The sequence below is a fragment of the Phascolarctos cinereus genome, unplaced genomic scaffold, assembly GCF_003287225.1.
Source record: "Phascolarctos cinereus isolate Bilbo 61053 unplaced genomic scaffold, phaCin_HiC Scaffold_2;HRSCAF=192, whole genome shotgun sequence".
Classification (NCBI taxonomy): Eukaryota; Metazoa; Chordata; class Mammalia; order Diprotodontia; family Phascolarctidae; genus Phascolarctos; species Phascolarctos cinereus.
The window spans coordinates 367,040,253-367,062,866 of NW_027555625.1; the positions used below are offsets into that span (position 1 = coordinate 367,040,253).

Consider the following 22,614-nt stretch of genomic DNA (forward strand, 5'->3'; position numbering starts at 1 on the left):
TGCAATTGAGAATTAATTACATAAGCATCTACACATCCCACCCCAAGTCTTTTGTTGAAATTGGAGTAAAGTCAGCCTCTTGTAAGCCTCATTTATGTAACCACTGAACCTAGGGGTAGAAAGCTTCTACAATATTGGTACTTATATTTTCATATATAGGATTATAGCCTCTGAAAGCAGCAACACCAGACAATCATATATGACAAGTATAAATGATTCTAATGGGGTGTGTAAAAACAAATTCTCTTAAATGAGTGAACTATGGGTCCCTAGTTTGATGTTCTTATAGGTCTACTGTTAATAAAATCAGAGCCACGAGGTCTGAGCTAGTCTTTACCACATGAATTAGTTATTGGAAGAAAAATTTGAGAGGCTGTACTAATTTGTATTGAGATGTTTTGTAAAAGATTTAAGCAGGAACATCTGAGGAGTCTCTACAAGTAACCCATAACCAGAGAAGCAAATCTACTGAAGAACTGTCCCTGAGAACAAGACATTTTCCAGATTGCCCCAAGAAATGATGCTCCAGAGACCAAACAACTACATGGAACATCTGAGATTCAAGATGAAATCAGTTGATTAAATGGATATTGGAAGTGGGTTACTAAAATACAAACACTTGTTATTAGCTAATGTTGATGAAGCGACCATCTGGAAGTGGGTTACTAAAATATAAACACTTGTTACTAGCTAATGTTGATGACAAGACCATGGTCATTATTGTACTACTTTGGCTTTTTGCTTCACTGTATTTGTATACTGAGCTTTCTCAGTTATCTTGGTGTCATGCAAATTTCCCCTCTAAAATTAGTACATGGCTTTAGACATCTGTGCTATGTTTTGTACTATGATTGATCATTCTTATTCTTATCAGGGAAACTTGTAGCAAACCTCTCCTTGACAAAAGAGGGAAATCAAGAAAAATCAAATGTTTCGGAATCATCCATTCTGATTCTGATACCATTCTGTATCACTTCTCAAGGTGTTGCAGAGCTGCCCAAGCCATGTTTCTTTGTCTCTGAACTCAGTTCAGAAATTCAGCTAGCTTGTGATAAGTTTCAGGGATAGGGAACCTAAGGCCTCGAGGCCATGTGGTCCTCTATCTAGGTCCTCAAGTGCAGCCCTTTGAATCCAAACTTCACAGAACAAATCCCTTTAAATTAAAGGATCTGTTCTGTAAAACTTATACTCAGTCAAAAGGCCCCAACCAAGGACCACATGAGGCCATAAGTTCACAACCTCTGGTTTAGATATTCAGTTCTCCCACTAATCATTAAATGGTATTGATTCTTTCTTCACCTCCCTAGGGGTGGAACAGAAGAAAAGTGTGACGATCATAATTTCCTTATTGGTCACGTTGTCTACCTACATGTGCTCATGTTGCTGTTGTGGATTGTACATGCAATGTTAATTCATTGCTAGGGTCCTCTGCTTCCTCCATGTTAACAAAACCATTTGTGCATCACTTAGGGAACTCTGCAGAAAATATTACTGGAAAGATTGTATGAGCAGGTCACAAAGGGTAGAGTATACAGTGGCAGCCAGAATAGGAACATACTAGACTCCACAGAAGAATATACTACCTTGAGTGAACATAATCAACAAAAGAAGTGTCAACTATCCCATGGGAAGATTTGCATGTGGCCCTGGGCCATCCCTGGAACTATGCCTTCTTTATTTGTTTCTATATGATACCTGACCTGGCCCAGGGTTGGTGTGAGGATCCACAATGTTACTTTATCCTACAGCCAAGCAGAACGAATGGCCTCTTATGAGCAAACTTTCCCAATGAACTTAATTAACAATCCTAATAAAATCTATTAATAGCCAAGTTGGTATGAAACCCTTTTTTTGATATCTCAGTATTCACTTGGAGGGTATGCCACTCTGCCACTGGCATAATTTGGGCAGAATAGATTCCGCCCCCTTACAGGGAGAAGCTGAGCCACAAAGAATCTGCTAAGAAAACTCAGGTTTTTTGTTTTTGTTTTGAGAGAAAGATGAAAAAAGATAAGAGGAGAGAGGAAGAGCACAAAGCATAACTGATATGAAACAGGAACTTAAACATGAAAAGGTGACCTAGATTTGGAGGAAAGGAAGGAATTAGCATAATACAGAAATGAAAACACTTTCTATGTAGGAATTAATTTATACTAGTAAGCAATTATAAAAAGTAAATTTACTTACCTGCGCTGCAGTTCCTCTTCCTCTTCAAAAACCCCAAAGGGCTTTAGGGTTTCAATTAGTTTCTGTGTGAGTATGCAGTCTGTCTCTTTGGGGGCCGCTAAACTGATGGGAGAGGTAATGCCATAATGCTTCTGTGGCGGTTGTGTTTGTTGTGATCCCTGGGTTGTAACTGGACTAATAAACGTAATTAGATAAAATTACTGCAAAAAATTCCTATTTTGTAACAAACATGCATGACTAGAGAATGTTTTGTACAATATATGTATTCCAAAAGCAAGTTAAGAGATAGATGATTCTAATTAATTTAAAAAGTAATCCTAATTTACCTAATAACAAAATATAAGGAAACAAGTGACCAAAGACAAAATAAAACAAGAAAAATTCTTCTTTTTCCCCCAATTAGGTTTGAAGTTTTAAAATAATGAACCAAGAGTTACAAGAAAAAAAAAAAGGAAAGCCAATAAAATTCTTAAGCTTAAGAAATAGTTTAAAAATTAAAATGTAATCTAGATGAATCAGGTGCTCAAAAATTATTTGCCAACTATCCTTGAAAAATTCTCTCATATATTAAGGGTGGGTACCTCACAGGTTGTTATGGAATAGTGTTTATTTCACTAAAACCATGAACCTTGAAAAACCAAAATTTGTTTGCTTTCTAACATGTCATATTTTAACCAGATAACAAAAGATTCCCACAGTAGTGATCAGTATATAAACTATGCAGGGAAAAAAATAGCTAAAGCTAAAAAAACTTTAATTCTTTGGACAATAAAATGAGTTGTAATGTGCATTCCTGAAAGAATACCACTAGCATTCTCTTTACCTTCCCAAGCTTCTAGCTGTAAAATATGACCCCAAATGTTGTCCCCTTCAAAGCAATCCCCTTGGGAAGAAATATAACATATTTACCAATACTTTACCTCGAAACATGTTTTTGAACTTCTCTTTTGGAAATGCCTTCAGAACCTATAGTCCATTCTTTTGAATGTCTTAAATCGTAAATTTTGTCCACTAGAATTGGATTTATTTGTAAACAACCAAACATCAGTAAGGGCTGTGAATAAGTTGGGTGAATTTAATCGGTTGATAGTGTTTTTGATATACTTTCTAAAGTATATCTTGATGCAAAGACCTGTCATAGTGAAAAAGCCAATCCTTAATTCACAAAGCTCACTCCTTTTAAGTTGCAGAGAATGTTTCAAGAACTATCAGAATAACCTCTATACAAGTAAGAGTGCTACTGATTACATGACTTTGTGGTATTAATTAATTGTGTTGTTGTAATTCTTTTTTGGAGGTGCATATTTTCCAGTATCTCAGAGGTTTTGGCACTTCCAACTGAGTATTTTGAGACTTTTTCAGGTTATAGTGGAAAGACCATGTTCCACCATAGGTCGATGTTTCTCTTTATATCAAAATGTACAGTATCATCTCCAGTTACTCTCCTCATATTCAAATTTCCTTTCAGAATGAACTTTTTATATCTAAATAAAACTTCAGCAATAATTCTTATATTTACTATCTTTTTATCATTACTTATTATGTGAATGAACCAAAATTAATGGCCTTTTCAAAAACATCCATTGGTCTCTGGACATATACTTATAAACATTTTCTACCATCTCTGAACTTTAAATATTATATCTCAAGCCAAAAAAAAAAAGAGCTTCCTCAATAGTAATTAACCCCAAAAAAAATTTAACTATTCAAAATGCAGGTTTTTAACTTAACACAACATGTGCTATTGGTTCTTTAATGTTTTAGGGAGAAAAATAACCTAATAAAATTACTAGTAGGTTGTCCAGATTACCTTTAAAGTTGCTACTGCAACTCAAATATGTTTTAATGTCTTGGGCCAGGATCAAATCTTTCTAGCCTCCATAATCAATATAAAACAGATAGAATATTCCATCAGGTATGTGAAAAACAGTTTGACTTTATTATTATTTGATTCATATCTGTGGTTTCACAGGTCTCACAAGGGAGAAAACTCCCTTCATGCATAGACAATCAATCTAGCAACTGATCTGCAACTTTTACAGTCATAGAGCTGCCTGGGACATTGAGAGGTGCCTTTGAGAGACCTCTTCCCAAACCCCCTCTAATGATAATATAAATTATCTTGTTCTTATATTTTATGTTAAGATCACAGGATTCTTTGAGGCCACCTAGAAAACTGAGGCCCAGAGAGGTTAAGATCATAAAACAGTACGTGACAAGAGGCAGAACCTGTATTCCTGTCCCTTGACTCCAAAAAGAACACTGTCTCATACTGCTTTGACTGGGCTTAAGTTCACTGAGGAATTGTTTCATTTTTATCTTTGTCTCCCTAACACGTAGCACACTGCCTGGAACTGCAGGCACTTAATAAATGTTGACACTAGTCTTCTTTGCTGTTCATTTTTTCTTTTTCTTTTTTTTTTTTTGGCTAGGCAATAGGGTTAAGTGACTTGCCCAAGCTTACACAACTATTAAGTGTCAAATGTCTGAGGTCACATTTGAACTCAGGTCCTCCTGACTCCAGGGCCGGTGCTCTATCCACTGTGCCACCTAGCTGTCCCTCACATTATTTTCATTAGTTGTTCTCTATACCTAGAATACTCTCCCTCCTCATCTCTACTTCCTGGCTTCCTTTGAGTCTCAGCTAAAATCCCATCTTCTATAGCAGTGGTTTCAATTCAAAAAAGAACAGGGACCACTAACCTATACATAAGGATCCTTGCAAGCCATATATTTACAATTTTAAAATATAATTATTATGTAAATTTTATTATATATTTATTTTGTCAAATGTTTTCCAATTACATTTTATTCTGCTACAGGCCTCAATCAGAAGGATGTGTATGTGACACTTCTGTTCTACAGGAAGTCTTTCCCAATTCCTGTTAATTCTACTAATACTGTCTTTTACCTTTCTCTGCATCCCCAACTAAGGCCTAGCACAGTGCCTGGCATATACAGAAAGTGCTTAATATTGACTTGACTGACTTGCCCATTGTCACGATATACCCTAGGACTTCTATCCAATACAGGCAGTCCTCTATCCAATGTCAGCCTGCCTCTCAACTAAAAATAGATTTAGAACTAGAAGAGACCTCAGAAGACATCTAATTCAAGTCCTACATTTAATAAGGACGACTGAGGCCTGGAGAAATAAAGTAATTTGCCCAAGGTCACACAGGTAGTAAATGGCAAATCAGGACTTGAATCCAGGTCATGTATTTTGTCACTACATAAAATACTCATTACATAGAATACTCTCATGTACTTAAATGGATCAGTAGTTTCATTGTTGAAAATATTACAACAACAAAGGCTACAACTCATCCATGCTTACTTGCCCTATGTGACTCTTATCCATGTTTTCTCCTAAGTTTACCACACAAGGTTAACCCAACAAACAGAGGGCCTTCCTCATCTTTTCTTAAAATTACAATACCAGTATCCCTTGGCTTCTCTACAGAACCAGTATATTTTCTTTTGATCATGTTTCTTTGATAATAGATAATATCCTTTATTCTAGTACTTTCAATAGTACCAGTGCATAAAAATATCATTAAACCCTTTCAAGGACAATTATTTTTAAAACTTGACTGATTAAAAAATTATGTCAAGAGAAATGATGGAATCTCCTCTTTGGGATGAGAGATGGAAAAATTGGAAGGCATCTTTTGTTCCTACTCCTTGAAGGATTGGGCGAACTAGCCAACTGAACAACATCCATTCTATTCTTAAGGAAGCAACTGTTTTAAAATATTTGTATATGTTGCTAATATAGCAAAAACTTAAATATTACAAGGGTAGCAAACATTTAAAAGTTCACCACATATAAATAACTACATGTTGCTGTTGAGTCATTTTGGTTGTGTTTGACTCTTCATGATCCCATATGAGGTTTTCTTGGTAAAAATACTAATGTAGTTTCTAATTTCCTTCTCCAGCTCATTTTACAAATAAAGAAACTAAGGCAAAATGGGTTAAGTGACTTGTCCAGGATCACACTAATAAATGTCTGAGGCTGGATTTGAACTCATGAAGATGAGTCTCCCTGATTCCAAGCCCAGTGCTCTATCCATGGCACCAACAAGCTGCCCACATGAAAGGTACTATGCAGGAAATAAGACATGTACACAAGACCCTCCAGATTAAATCAAAATTTATTGATACTCTGTGACTTGAACGTAAACCTGGGAAATGGGAAGACAAATTAAAAATATGCCTGAGAAGCAAGGGAGTCTGTCAGCTTAAGGTACACACAGAAACTGTAGGCTTACATAACAATAATTTCTTCAAGAAAACAATCAGAAGGCAGGGGACATGACAAGCACCAAACAGCATCAAAAAACAGAATATACTTTAACAGAAAGAAAACAATTCACTACTGACACAATACTAATTTCCCAAATGAGCTTCTGAGAATAGTCAATCTACTGACTTGTTAGTACAAAGATCAAAATATTAAACTAGAAGAACAAAAGTGACATAGGGTATACAGTTAAAATAATTTCAATGTTTATTGAACCTATTTATTGAGCCTATTTATGAGATGATGACACCGAAAAGTGAGATATGAAAGAACCATAAGTTTTTCTTAAAACAATTTCTTATAATGAGGGACAAATTTTTTGATGCCCTTGCAAGCCAAAAGATACTACTGCCAAAGATGACACTTTTTAAATAAGTTGTAAAATTTCAGAGAAAGATAGAGGAAGAATATAAGCAACACTGCCTCATAAAATACTAAGAAACGATTGAGGGAAAAAACAGCTTAAAGAAATCTTATTGAGAGAGATAACAAGGGCATCCAAAAAAACAGCTAAGGATGAATCCAGGATGAGAACAAAAAATGAATCAACAAAAAAAATTTAATATGTTTTTTTCCTCCACCTATGATAGTTGGAACCACCAAACCTGGAAGCGATACTTAAAGAAACAGACGTAACACTGAAGAAAACAAAAATGAAAAAAGCAGTTGGACTAAACCCATGTACAAACAAAAATATGATTAAATGCCATTTAAATAGCAGTTAAGGAAAGGGAAACTTTTTAAAGGTAGAAGAGAATGAGGATAGAGAAAGTTTCATGAAAGTGGTATTACAGCTGGGAAGGATTTCAACATAAAGAGATAGGGGCAGAGGAAGGAAAAGCAGTGCAGGTTGGTTAATAAAGGAGAATGCAGTGGGAAATGGCTAGTAGTATTGTCTGGTTTGAATATGTGATAGGTACAGCGGAATATTAGAAGAGAAGGCTGAAAAACAGACTGATAAAAGAGTGTCTTGATTTCTAAACTGAGCTACTAGTCTTTTTCTTGAAGGGACTGAATTAATTATTTTTAGGCAATTGTCATAAAAAGTTGTTGAGCCTAAAATATCCAAAACCTTTGAACCTAAGACTTCATTCCTGGGCTTATATCCCAAGGAAGCCATTGATAAGAACAAAGTCTCCATAGTACTCCAAAATATTTATAGTAGCACTTTTTGTAACAGTCAGGAATTGGAAACTAAGTAGATGCCCATCACTTGGAGAATGGCTAAACTATAGGCCGTAAACACAATGGAATATTATTGTACTGTAAGAAACGATGTCTGTGATGACTATAGAAGTATAGTAAGATCTATGTGAACTGATGGACAGTAAAGCAGCAGAGCCAAGAAAACAATATAATCACTACAACATAGATGGAAAGAATGACAGCCCCCAAAAATCAAAAATAATAACAAAATTAGAAAGATCAAACAAGACTCAAAATTTAGAGATACAGGAAGGCACTCTCAACCTACCCCTTTGTGGAGGGGGGAGGGTCAAAGGTACATGTTTTCAGTATTTTTTCAATGTATGAATCAGTTGTGCTGATTTTTTTTTCTCCAAAAACTACTATTTGTCATATGGAATGGCTCTCTGGCACATAGCAGGAACTTAATACTTATTTCCTTCCTTCCCTACTCAAAAATCTTCAAGAGCTTGTTATTTGCTTCTGAGATAAAATAGAACTCTTCATTTAAAGCCCTTAACAATCTAGAACCTATTTACTTTTCTAGTCTTCACCAAATTACATTATCTTAGTGTCGGAAAGGACCTCAGAAAATAACTAATCTAACCTATGACTAAACAATAATTCCCTCTAAAAAATACTCTCTACCAAGTGGTAATCCAGTCCTTGGTTATTTCATTATTCTTTTAATCTCTCTCTTCCTGTTCTCTACTAGCTATTTCCCAAACACAGTATTTCCCCTTTGACCTCCTGGCCTTTGCATAAGTGATCCCCCATCTCCTTGTAGGCTCCCTCAATGCACAGGCCAGCACTATGTCCTGATATGAAGTCTTTCCTATTCCCCCAGTATCAACAGTCCCTCCTTCTTGAAATTACTTCATAGCCCTCAGCACAGTGCCTTGTATATGGTAGACTTTAATAAATACTGGCTGAATTTAATGGGTGATCTATAGTAAAAGCTTCGTTGATATGGCTACAAAGAACAATTATGTTCTGTGGTCCCTATGTAAACACCACAGATTAACTCTGATGTAATGCCTGAGGTTTTCAGTTCATTGATAATGCCCAATCTTCAGCTCTCACATCATCCAAGGAGCACTGATTGAGATGAGCAGATGACACCCTTCTTCTACAACAACGATCTCTTAAATGAATATTCCTAACAAAAAATTATTGAACAGGTATTCTCAATGTATTATTTAGAGATTATACACCCAATGATGATGATGAGTTAACTTATACTGACTTTCACTTATAATTTCAAAATCCTAACAATCTAACTTATCCTGCATGTGCACCTAGCAATATCAAAATATGACCTAGACCTACTTTAAAAAGTGCAAATCAAGATAAGGTAGCATTGCCAATTACAGACATAACTCAAGATAGTAACTCAAGCAATGTCAACTGCCATATTGTTAACGTAGTTCAACAGACACATCCTAAAGTTAGTGTGCTTATTAATCAAAATAAACAACTATGAATAATAGTACTTGAAAAGAATGTCTTGATACATACAACTATTAAAAGAAAAACAATACCGTTCATAAAATACATTACTATCAAGCCAAGAATACTTAAGAGGGCACTCAACCCTAATAAAATACAGTAGGGCAATAGTAATATCAAAGAAGCAAGGCAGTAAGACTCAAGTTTTTTTCTTTCCTCTTCCTTTCCACAAGCTCTTCTATAATTACCTATCAGGTTCATGCTCATCAATGTACAATTTTTTAATAAAACAGAAATTAAACCAGACTTTCGCCAATTTTCACTCTCAGTACTATACCTTATGATCAGAAAGAATTAATTTCAGAAACTGAAATGTATTGCTTCTATAAACTACAAGTACCAGGGATATTCAATATTTACCGTATCACACAATTACAGAATTTCAGTGCTCTGACATCATTTAAAAGCTCTAGAACTTCTGACTGTAGCGAGACAAGTATTTATTATGGGCTTACTATGTGTCAGGCACTGTGCTAAGCACTGGTAATACAAATAAAGGCAAAAACTAGTCCCTGCCCTCAGGGAATTCCTATTCATGGTGGAGACAATGTGCAGACAGCTACATACAAGAGATAATATCAGAGGTAAGACTTGAATAAAATTAACAGGTGAAGATGAAGAGGGAGAGCACCCTGGGCATGGGGGATACTAAGTCAGAAGATGAGTGTGCTATATAAAGAGCAATAAAGTTAATCAGTGTCACTGCATTTTTGAGGATGTAGAGAAAAGTAAAGTATTAGACTTGAAAGATAGCAAATGGCCAGAAATGTGAAGGGGTTTAAAAGAAGATGATTTCGTACTTGGATCGTTGAGCTACTGGAGTTTAGTGAATAGGGGAATTTGGGGAGGAAGTGGAGGGAAATGACCTGACATATTCAGATCTTCCCTTTAAGAAAATCACTTTGCATCCAGAGATAGAACTGATAAAACAGAAGTATAGTATAAATAGTATAGCATAAATATTAGTATGTATATATTTATGTCTAATGTAACCATGGGGGGAGAAAAAAGGGGAAAAAAAGAAATTTACATGATAACTATTACATAAGTAAAAGGAATAGCAAGTTGTACATACTAGATTTGTAGTTTCATGTGCAATCATCTTTTAATTACACTATGTTATGGAAATGCTTGTTTTATTCCATAAATTAAAAATAATTTTTTTTCTAAAAAAATCACTTTGGCAACTGAGAGGTAGAGTTGAGGCAGGGAGACCAATAAAAAGGCAGAAGGCTGTTGCTATAGCTTAAGCGTGTGGTGACAAGGGCTTGAACCACAGTATGAGTAAATACAGAGGAAACACATATGAGAAATGACAAGATTTGGCAACAGATTGGATAAATATATGGTAAGTGACAGAGCTGAGGATGCTATCAAGGTTGTAAGCCTAGGTGACTAGGAGAATGGTAGTGCCTCAACAGTAAAAGCAAAAGGAGAATGCATTTGGGGGTGGGAGGTTGGGGAGGGTAGGAAGAAAATAATTGTTTTAAACATGTTGAGTTCCAGGTATTTATAAGCCATCCAGTTCAAGATGTCCAAAAGGCAGCTGGTGATGTGAGACCACAGCTCAGGAGAGAGGTTAGGGCTGGTTATACAGCCCTATCAATCATCTGCATGGAGAAAATTGAACCCATGGGGGTTGATGAGATCACTCAACAAGATACCAGAGAAGGAGAAAAGAAGAGGGCCCAGGAGAAAGCCTTAGGAGATTCCCAAGGTTAGCTAGCGAATAACCTAGATGATGATCCAACAAAAGAGACTAAGGAGAAGCAGTCAAAAAAAAGGAACCAGGAGAAAGCACTAACATCAAAACCTAGAGGAAAGATTATCCAGAAAGGTGTGATCAACAGTTTCAAAGACTGTAACTCGAAAGAAATCTTAAAGCCATGTAATTCAAACTGTACATGAGTAGGAATTCCCTCTACAAAATTCCTGGATTCCTGAGGTAGCCAGTTCCACTACTTCATAGCTCTGTTTCCTTAAATCAAGCCTATTCTGTCTCTCCAGCAATTGAATCCTAGTTCTGCTCTCTCCTGGTTCAAGCAGAGAAAGTAATCCCTCTTTCACATAAGAGTCTTGCTTAGCATCACCATTGTTTCACCATTCTTCTATACAACAAAATGATGATAAATCAAAATAAACAGCCAAATCAATCAGAAGGATGTATTACTATGAGTTTTATCATACTATTTAAAGACTGACACAATAAAGACCTAAAAACATTTAAAATCAGCAACAGTTAAAAAACTGAATAAATCTCTGAGTGTCCTTATTTATTCAATAAAGAAAAATGAAAATGTCCATTAGCTTGAAAATATTCTACAACCTTAAAATTCGGTCTCTTTGAAAATAGAGACATAGGTTGAAACACTGTACTTATTACAGGGCCCCATTCAGATTTTATATGAACCAGACTTTATTTTTTAAAGTAAGGCCTATATTTATGTTAATGTCAGTATCTATCCTTGCCAAGACAAAGAATTAAAATGTATACAAAATACAAAGTACTACTATTGGTAATGAGAGGCAGTATGGTGCTGTGGACAGAGATCCAGACAGAGTCGAGCCACCTGAGTTCAAGTCCTGTGTAACCTAGCTTGTAACCCCAGAAAAGTCATTCAACCTCTCAGTACCCTAGACAACTTTCTAAGTTATAAAACCAGTGTTTATCTGCATTGTGTAGGAAAGATAAAATCTGGGAGATCAAGAACTGTTTACAATAAGAGACAACAGGTCAGGACCTATTATTTTATTCGTATAGAGAAATTCCAATGTTTACCTCTTTGGACATATTACTAAGTAACTGTTGAATTTTTAAAAAATATGCTATTCCCAAGTGCTCAAGAATGAGAAATTTTAGCATTGTACATAAACCTATTTACATAGATATTCTCTATTCCCATATTTGTATTTATTAGAAAGCCAGCAGTAGCAAGGTAAAATTTTAATTTCTTTCCTTCCGAGTAATAGTTTGGACAAAACTGAACTGAACATTTTGGTCTTTTGAAGTTATAACTCAACTCCAGTTAGCCATAAAGGATGTAAATAAGGAACACAGACCCACCCTTCTATAAAGTACAGAACATAAAGAGGTGTATGTTATCCTTAAATAAGCATGACTAAATGGAGTTACATACATACACACATATCAGTCCTACCAAAAATCATGCAAATCTTAGCTGATATTTAACGTTTGAGTTTTACTAATACTTTAGAGTCAACTAACCATATATGCTCATAGATAATATATACTAGGGAATGCTTTAACCCAAGTTCTGTACATAATGTGCTTCTCTGTGCACTAGATAAATATTCAAAAGATGGTTACTGCTCTTACTATACATTTTGCACAAGTAGTTTGCACACACATACTTCAAGATCTACAAACTCAATTATACCATTAAAACTGTGTAACTGTTCAGGCCTGCTCAGGTCTATTTAAATGCTTCATTCAATCAATCAATTAATCTTTATTAAGTACCTATTAATTGTCAGGTACTGTGCTAGAGATACAAAGACAAAAGTGGAAGTCCCTGTCTCCCTTACAATCTAGTCAGGGGAAACATACAGTTATCCCTTACATATTGCCAGGGTTAGGGGTATGGCACCTCTGCGATCTGGAAAACCCACATACAATTTTCTGGCCTACCCTTCATACCAGCGAAGAAGTCTGAATTTTTTCTTTTTTTTTTTTAATGGGACATTTATAGTACCTTATTGTAAAATTTGGGTATATTTATGGTATTAAAAGATAAAACATGCTGACATATAATACTATACATATATATTATGTGTTTCTGTGTCGTCTGCTGGCCTTTGTATGTTATCTGTGGCTTCTGCAAAACTCCTAAAAAATTCCTACTTAATTTCTTATGCCAACCCATAATATATTGAAACCATGATCAGGAAAGTCGTGATGGGGAAGGGTTAACTATACATGTATAGTAACATACAAAATAGATAATGAGCCATTTGAGGGAGGGATAAGATTCTAGGAGCTGTACTGAATAGGCTACCACAGATTTTCCAATGCTACTCCAGGCAAAGACCCCAGGCGACGGGTCTTACCAAGCTAGAAATGCTTCAAGTACTGACCTGGCAATATCCCGCTGCATCTTATGAATCTAGACAGCTATTAGCTAAGATCAGACAGGATTATCACCAGAAGGTTGAGCACCAAATGATAAATTTAGGGCCAAAGCAACTCTTCATAGGTTTCAATTTCCATTCATTGAAGGGATTACACATTCTGACACCAAATACTTCAAGGGACTAAGAACACTCAGGCTTATATTTACTAACAGACAGTGGTTCAAATAGGCAACAGAAGAAACAGAAAGACACATCAAAGGAATAAAATAAGCAGCTTTGTTCAGGAAACAAAGAAAAAGCATAGTGCAAGCCTTTGTAACTCTGATGTAAAAAAAAAAGTTAAAATCATCTGCTATTCTTAGACCTCTACACATAGAAAAAGTAGAATTCTCTTTTTCCTATGCTTCCTCAGCCCAAAAGCAAAAAGAATTAAAAGAATATTGAGACTACCAGAATTGAGAAGACACCGCCACCTTAGAGGCCACTGTGTGTGGCCCAGGTCACTGCATTCACCCACCCTAGATGTCTCAAGTGAAAAAAAGTATAACTTTTAAAAAGAATCAACTTAGGTAAAAGAAGCAAAGAGAAATTTATAAGAGCAAAATGAATACTTTAGGTCCTGTAACTCAGAGCAAACCAATAACTCATGCATATAGAACAGCAATCTAGAGAGTACATAGAAATCTGTTAATGATGACAATCACATGCCATGGGCATGAACATAAATATCCAGTTTATTCTTGTATTATTTATCAAAATTTAAAAATACAACTATGGTAAATGCATGTAGGAGCTTACTTAGCTCCCGAATTTTTATTTATTTTATTATTTTTATTTTTTAACCACTTTCATGGCAAAAAAGAAGACATGATATACATTTCCACTAAAAGCCACAATATAATCTCTGTATTCTTAAGTTAATCTGTTTCATAGAATTCAAACACCTCTAGGACTAGAACAAAAGTTATTAATTCAACAGAACACACTTAAACCTAAAGATCTTAGGACTCTCAAGATTTTTCAGAGTACATTACATGGATCAGTTGGTTCATCTGTCTTACTCAAATAGATAACTTCATCTTCAGTCATATTTTACTTAGTGTAAAAAACCCTAAATCAAGAAACTGAAGAAGTTAATAGTAATAATTGCTAGCATTTATATAGCGCCTATATGTGCCACAAACTGTGTTAAGAACTTTACAAATATCTCATTTCAATCTCACAATAGCCTTGTGAGGTAGGTGCTATTATCCCCATTCTACTTGAGGAAACTGAGGCAAATCAAGGTTAATTAACCTGCCCAAACTAGCAAGTATTTGAAGCCAGATTTGACCTCAGGTCTTGATTCCAGGCTCAGCACTCTACCCACTATTACCTATCTAATAATGCAGAATATCATAAAAATCCTCAGAACACAGAGCACATTATTTAGAGGAGATAATCAACGAGTTATCCATTCAGATGAACTGTGTTTCTGGATTCTAGGTCATTAAGGGGCTATAAAAATTTGCAACAAAATTTAAGGCAAAAATTTTAAATTTAAAATTTATTTACAAAATTGTCTAAAAACAATTGAAGGAAATTTTAACTAAATGTAGCATAATAGTGTTGGACTTGGAGTCAAGAGACCTAAGTTTTGATCTCAGTCAAGACCCTCACAAGCTATGTTATCATGGGAAAGTCACTGACACTTCTAGAGCCAGTTTCCTCATCCATAAAATGAAGATAATATTTGTTCTACCAAGGGTTGTTATAAGAAAAGAGCTTGTCAAATTGTAAAGCACTACATAAATGTCAGACTACTGTCAATAATAATGTGGTAACCAATCTATTTAAAGCAGACCATTTCTGAAGAACAGAATGGTGTTTTTAGATAATCAAAATTTACTGAGAAAATTACAATGTTTTCAGAAACTTAGCTGGAAAGCTTTTCGCTTGAGAGGTCAACCAAAAAAAAGAATGAAAAAATTAATATGAAAACATCATACTTTTTTAGTTTAAACTTTATCTTCCCACTCTCCCTACCCCAAATACACAAAATCATACCACAAAAGTCTTGAAAAATTCATGTGAAATGTGTAAATTCACAATATTGGGCCATAATAAACTCACACTTTGCAGTAGCTAATTCAGAATTTCAATTAATTCTGGAAATATCCTCTCCACCCCCCAAAATGAAAAAATAACCTGCCTAAATCTTAACTGAAAGCAGGAAAAGCATACAGAAAGTTCAAATGGAATGTTCAGCATTCAAGGCCACTCAAATGATAAATTAGTGTATCAAAAAAGACTACAAAAGTTAACAATGATCTGATCCCCAAGTTCAAAAAGATCAATTAGTCAGAAAAAAGGCCAGGTTTATCAGTTCTAGGGTTTTTCCAGTATAAACAGTTTTTATAAAGTGATTTTTTAAAAATCATATTCTCTATGTCTAGAAATCCCCATAGTAAGCATTTAATAAATCTTTGTTGAACTAATGATGTCCCTATTTACAGTTAGGCTGTGATCTGTGCCTCAAGTACTTGCTCATTATACAAATGAGAAAGCTAAGGCTCAGAAAAAGTAAAGGAATTCTCTACTTATATAGTCACAGAGCTATAAAGTGCTAGACTCAGAATCTGAACTCGGCACTCTACTGACTACAGTCAGCCTATATATATTATTCATGTAAAAAACACTTCGATATTCAATGGACAGGTGATATGGACTTCTGTGTATGTGCCACAGGATGCTTTAATCTTTAGATTCTTGGATGTGAAAGTCTGTAAATTAAAATTTTTAATTATATATTCAGACTACATCTGGAGTACAGCATTCACTTCTGGGTTTCCCATTTTGGGAAAGAATTTGCTAAGCTACTGTCCAGTGGGCAACAAGGATGGTTAAAGAGCCTTAAAATCACTCCACAGGACTGGATGAATAAACTGAGGGTGTTTTTTTTATCCTGAAGCCATAACAGTTGTATTCAAGTACAATAACTAGAGGCAACTGCAAAGAGGCAATTTTAGATTTGAAAATTTTCCTAAAAATTGGTAGTAAAGAGCTATCCAAAAGTAGATGTGCTGCCTCAGAAGGTAGTTGAATTCTCTCTCACTAGAGTTCTTTAAAGCAAAGGACTACTCCAACCATCAAGCAGTCTCTAGGTCTTCAAAGCAAAGGACTACTCATCAATCAGTGTCCAGAAACGATTCATGATCAGACACTGGTTTGGAATAGGCAGTTTTAGAGGTCTCTCAACTCAGATTCTGTGATGGTAAATTATAGTTTCCCGACCAAATATTGTAAAATAGAATTAAACCACAGAATCAGAGAGCCAAAAGGGATCTTGGAGATTATATAGTTCAAATATTTTGTTTTACAGAGGAAGAAACAGAAGATTAGAAGATTATCATTAGCAGTAGGAGGAGCAGAGTCTGGACTCAAGAATCTAAATCTCCTGAATGCCAGTCTAACCAGGTTTTGGGGTGCTGGGACCCCAAGAATACCAAAACAGAGTTGAATTCATACAATCAAGCCTTCTCTTAATCAAGTGGCAAAGAGTTTATTTTAACACTGTAGCAAAATCAGGCAAGGGCCTTATGGGAACCTGCAAGAGACTGAGGATAGTGTTGGGGTTTACATAGAAAAGGAGCATGGGAAAGGAATGCCAGGGATACTAATTAGGTGATTACCTAATAGTATCCAGGTGTCTTTGGGAGCTATGGATAGGAAAGTGTAGGGAGTATACCAGACATCGAGGGAGTTGTCAGACGCATGGACCTTGAGAATCTAGTGGGAGGAAGAATCTTTGGACCAGCCAGGGACAAAAATCCTTGGCCCAGGCACCCCTCTGTCTGTTCTGATAAGAGAATGTTCTGCAACAAGAGAAAATGTTTTCACAGGACAGGAGCCTACTAAGAAATTGGGAAGCTTCCGAAGATATGATCTTAGGGCTGGGGCACCCCATCAAGTCCAGTTGTCCTTTCCACTATGTCAAACTACAAAGGTGTAAGATTATTTTTAATTTTTAAAAAAGGCACAAAGCACAAATTATTACTATAATTATTTCTTAAGACTATTACCCTTAAATGTATGTATTTCCTATCAATTAAAATGCCCAATATTAATGGGGTGTACCAATCCTCTAACACAACTAATCCAATGAAACCATAAGTGACAGAAAGGCACAAGAAGCCATTTCAAACATTTAGGGTTCCTTTTTTAAATCACTGATGAAAATAAAAATCTTGTGCGAAATTGCTTCATGTCATTCCATTAAGAAAAAGTTAATATTCGGATTACAGGACATCTGTAAATTCTAAAATTTTATAAAGGATTATTTATAGTATAGAAATAAATACCTTTTCAATTACAACATTGATGAAATTATAAACACATTTCATCAGGTCTAACAAAACATTTAACTCTTTTAAATGAGCTGCTTTTCTAGACTGTAAAGTGTTACACAAAGCACTGCTGCTGTTATTATTAAATAATCTGGCAAATTCAAGTACATGATGAACACAGCATAATATATATGCAATACACAACCACTAGGTGCACTAGCAACAAAGAATTCATATTTTCTTATTAAAAAGAAAAATGTGGAGATAATACTGTGGAGTCACGAAATATTTGGTCTGAAATTAAAGTGATCCCCTTACATATCAATCTTCAAAAAACTAAGAACTACAATTTCACCATTAAGGCTTCAATCATGTTTAAAATACACCAAATAAAACATAATTTTTTTTTATATTTTATTCTTCAAAAAGATAATTAAAAACATTCTTCGAAGAAGTGGAAATAGAGAATATAGGCCTAAAGGGATCAGTCCTAAAGCATTTGGCAGTCTCAATCTCTAGAGGGAAAAGGGTAAGGTAAACACCCCCCCACCCCCATTACCCAAGCAAGTGAAGAAATAACAGCACCATGGCCTACACCTTTGGTTACTCTTCTCCTCCCCGCCCTTTTCCTCATTCACATGTCAGTAAACAGGCTTCAAATATGCTTTGTGCCTTCTATTTTGGAAGGGACAGTGTTTTGGAAGGGGCAGCCCCTTCCACAGCAGATGAATACATACTGCAAAAATCAAAGGGAAACTCCTGGGTCAAAAAAAAAAAGTGTTTGGGACGGGGGGGGGGGAGAGAGATACAAAACACTGGAGCTCGGATACCAAGGAATGGCCTTAAAACTCTTGTTTAAGAAAAGGTGGAACGAAAAAGGGAGGAATCGCAAGAATCGGAGTGCTGGTCGTTGCTCCATAAAAGGGGCTGGGGGTGCTATTTCTAGTCACGCGATAAAATAAGGTTAAGCAAAAGTGAGAGCCTAGGGCTCTGTGGGGGCACAATAAAGACCCTAGCTCAACTTGCGGGCAATTTCCTTCCAGGCCCAAACTCGAGGGGTTGGGGGGGAGGACAAAGGGGAAGTGGGGAAACAGGTTCCTCCCTCTCCTCCCGGAAGGGGAAGGCCCCCAGCCCAATTGCTCCCCTGACCCAGCCAGGAAGGAGTTTGGGGGAGGCGGAGTGTTAGGAAGTGGAAGAGAACAAGACGGGGGCATGGCTCTTTGCAAGTCTCCCTCCCAGAAGTCGACCTCACCTTCCCTTCCCTTCCCACTTAGGCCCCTTAGGGCCTGTAGCGTGTGTGTTAGGAGGGGGTGGGGAGTGGAGGTTGAAAAACAGAATTGAAATGACTTACAACGGCATCGTCCCTCGCGCCGGCACCGCCCAGTCACTTCCCCCCCGCAGCCGCCGCCACAGGCACCCTGGGCATGATCTGCTGAGGGGGGTCACCTCAGCCCTGGCTCCAACCCCACTCCCGCGCCCTCGCCCGCCGCTTTAAGCGCTTCTCCTTCTTCCCCTTCGTCCTAACATGGCGCCCGAGCGCTACCACAGCAACGTTCTAGAACCACTTACGCGCCCACGTACGCCTTGCGGGCGCCTGCGCACCAGCCACCCCTGGGGGCCGCGTTGCCTCACGGGAATGGTAGTTTTTTCCCCTTGTAAACTGAGCGCTGTCGTCCTCTTTCTCCCCCATCCCTGATAGTCTCTCCAGGCCTGCTTCCGGATCTGTTTTCCTTTGGAGGGAAACATGAGACCTCAGTTTTCAGACGTCTGCCCCGTCACTGGGGAGGAAGGAAACATTTGGATAATTGGCTTAGGAAGAGGCAGGAGGCAGGTCAAAGAGATTCGATCTGAGGTGTACAGACCTGAGAGAAATGCCCTCTGCCCCACGTGGGGAGGCTGAATTGGGCTTGGTCAGGACCCGGTCCCCGGGGCTGCGTTGACCAGGATCACTAGGTTGTTTTGTGTCCGTCGTCTCTTTATTAAATCATCTGATTTCATGGAATCTCGGAATCATGGAATCTCACGGACCAGTCCATCCATAGGTGCTCAAAAGACGGCTCTGCCTGAAAGTGGGGAAGTTCCCCCGCCTCGGAGGCAGCTCAAATCACTTTTGAACTACTGTAATTGTTAAGTTTTTCCTTATGGGAAACCTAAATTTGTCTCTCTACAACTAAAACCCACTGGTCCAAGTTCAGCTGTAAGGGGAGGGGTTCGCTAGAAGAACCAGCTTAGCCGGCCTCCTCAAGATAGCCCTTCTGATACTTGAAGGCCACTGTCTTGTGCCCTAGCCTCCCTCTCCTCCGCCCGAAAAAAAATATTCTCTAAGTTAAACACTAAGCTTCCTTTATCCTGAGGCCTATCACCATCCTGGTTACTCTCTTTTGAAAACTTTATTACTTGTCAATGGCCTTCCTAAAATGTCCTTCATTCCTCTTCCCCCAACTAAACACATTAATGTAATTCAAATTAATAAATTAATAATTAAAATAATTCCAACAAAGGTCTATCATCTCCCTAGTGCTAGATCCTGCCTCTTCTGAAGACCTTTAGTGATGAGAAATTCAATAACCCCAAAGCAGCACATTCCACTTCTGAGTAGCTCAGAATCAAACATTTGTTAGGGCTGGGTAGTACTTTAGAGATCATCTAATCCAACATTGTTACTTTACTAAAGAGGAAAATTAAATCAGTGAAACTAGTTAGTAACCAAGTTGAGACTAGAGCTTATTTCCTGACTGGCCAGTTCTCTCCACTACACAACACAATCCTTATTTATTACACTGGAATTTGCTTTCATATAAATTCTACTTATTGTTCCTTTTGCTATGTGGTATCAAGCAGAACAGATCTAATCCCTCTTCCACATAACAGTTCATCAAATACTAGAATACAGCTGTTGTGGCCCTATAAAGTTGTTTTAAGACCTCAGTTTGATGTTACAGCACTGCAGCTCAAATTGGAAACGGGGGAAAAAATTGTATACCATCAAGCTGATTGCCCTACAATCAGTAAGTGTTGTGCTTATTTATAAAGTGTCACTTAAGGGCAGCTAGGTGGTGCAATGGATAGAGCACTGGCCCTGGAGTCAGGAGGACCTGAGTTCAAATGTGATCTCAGATACATAGCACTTACTAGCTGTGTGACCCTTGGCAAGTCACTTAACCCCATTGCCTAGCCAAAAAAACAAAACATAAAGTGTCACTTGCTGTGGCTATATAATAAGAGTGTATTTGCAGTCACATTATCAAAGCATGAAACCCAAATCTTCCACTTATCAACTTTGTGCCCTTGGGTTCCTTTAACTTCAATAAGCCTCAGTTTCCTCAGCCATAAAATAGGCTGTTGAACTGAATGAACTTGCTAAAGTGACATTTAACTCTAAAACTGTGATCATATCAGTTACTGTGAAGATGAGTTGTGGAATCTCAGTAATGGAAGGAACCTTAGAAGTCATCCCTTGGCATTGTGGGAGTTCCTTCCTTTCTTACTTCCCAGCCATCGTGGCACCAGGTCTCTGGCTGAGGGTCTTCCCACACCGCAGGCAGGAAGATGGTGGCTGCAAAGAAGATGAAAAAGTTTCTGGAGTCCATCAACTCGAGGCTCCAGCTGGTCATGAAAAGCAGCAAATACGTGCTAGAATACAAATAGACCCTGAAAATAATCAGACAAGGCAAAGCCACATTGGTCATCCTAGCCAACAACTGCCCACCCTTGAGGAAATCAGAGATTGAATATTACTCTACGTTGGCCAAAACTGGTGTACATCACTACAGTGGCAATAACACTGAATTGGATACAGCATGTGGGAAGTACTACAGAGTATGTACACTGGCTATCATTGATCCAGTGATTCTGATATCATTAGAAGCATGCCAGAACAGAGCAGTGAAAAGTAAACTGTACAAAAGTATTCTTTAGTAAACTGGCCAAAAGTTGTTTAAAAAAAAAAGTCATCCCTTGTACATCATTCCTGATTAAATGGTTATCCAGCCTCCTGCTGGAAGGCTTCATTTTACAAGAGCTAAACTCCTGAATTAGCCCATTCCCATTTTGGACATTTCTGTTAGGAAGTTTTCCCTTACAGCAATCCAAAAGCTGCCTCTCTGCAACTAGCATTCATTGCTACTAGTTCTGTCTACTGTGGAAAAAAAAAAAGAACAAGTTTTATACATTTTCTAAGTGGCAATTCAATTTAACAAACATATATTAAGCAGTGCATCAAAGGCACTATGTTAGACCCTGTATATAAAAAGACAAGTTCCTTCATTGAGTTTATATTCTACTAGGCCTAGGGAAGGATAGTATATGTGTACTGATTATCATGATAAAAAAGAGAGATAGAAGCAAAAGAAAGATTAGCAAAGAATGCTAAGTAGAAGGTGGCAGTGCCTAAGGCATTTAACATCTGAGGTAAGCCTTGAAGAAAGATAGTGAGTCTGAAAGTTTGGATTGAGGAGGGAATGCATTTCTTTTTTTTTTGTGCCGTGTCTGTAAACTTTATTTTAAAAACTGTGTTAAAAACTAATCATATAGGAATATTTTTATTAATAGGCTTAAAAAGTCTGTTCCCCCATTAAAGGAAAATACATTAGCAACATCTTTCATCAGAGACCATCTTTAAAAAAGTAAAACCTCTAGGTGCTGAAATGTTCTACAGTAGATTTTCTACAATTCACACTTGTAAATCACAGGATTGGAGACCATTCTCTCTATTGTTTTTCTTTATAGGGAATGCATTTGCAGGTCAGATGCACTCACTACCCAAACTTGTGCAGACGGGAGATGTCATGTTGAATTTGGAGAACAGCTGAGAATCTACTATGGCTGGAATGTACATTGGGCAAAAGGAAATAATGTGAAATAAGGCAAATTTAGAAAGGTAGGCTAGAGCCAGATTGGGTAAGGGCCTAAATGCTAGGATAAGAATGTATATTTCACACCCACCCTCAAGGCAATTTGGAGCTATTAAAAGAAACTTAAACAGGAGAGTGATATTGCCTTAGGAAGATT

General features: G+C 37.0%; 1 protein-coding gene across 7 annotated transcripts in view; it reads right to left on the bottom strand.

Moving 5' to 3' along the window:
* PAPOLA (poly(A) polymerase alpha) overlaps positions 1-19,155 on the bottom strand; it is a 77,213-nt gene extending 58,058 nt beyond the window's left edge. For 4 of the 7 annotated variants that reach the window (XR_013484859.1, XM_021007353.2, XM_021007352.2 and 1 more), the window contains exons 1-2: positions 18,956-19,153; positions 2,188-2,361 (exon numbers count right to left, since the gene is read on the bottom strand). Coding sequence is in view for 6 of the 7 variants with exons in the window: in XM_021007353.2 (XP_020863012.1) it covers positions 2,188-2,361; positions 18,956-18,963 (182 nt within the window). In the remaining variant the exon portion in view is untranslated. Of the gene's footprint in view, positions 1-2,187; positions 2,362-18,955 lie in introns of all 7 variants that reach the window. The other 3 variants (XM_021007350.2, XM_021007349.2, XM_021007351.2) reach the window with 2 other exon arrangements.
* Between the last annotated feature and the right edge of the window lie 3,459 nt (positions 19,156-22,614).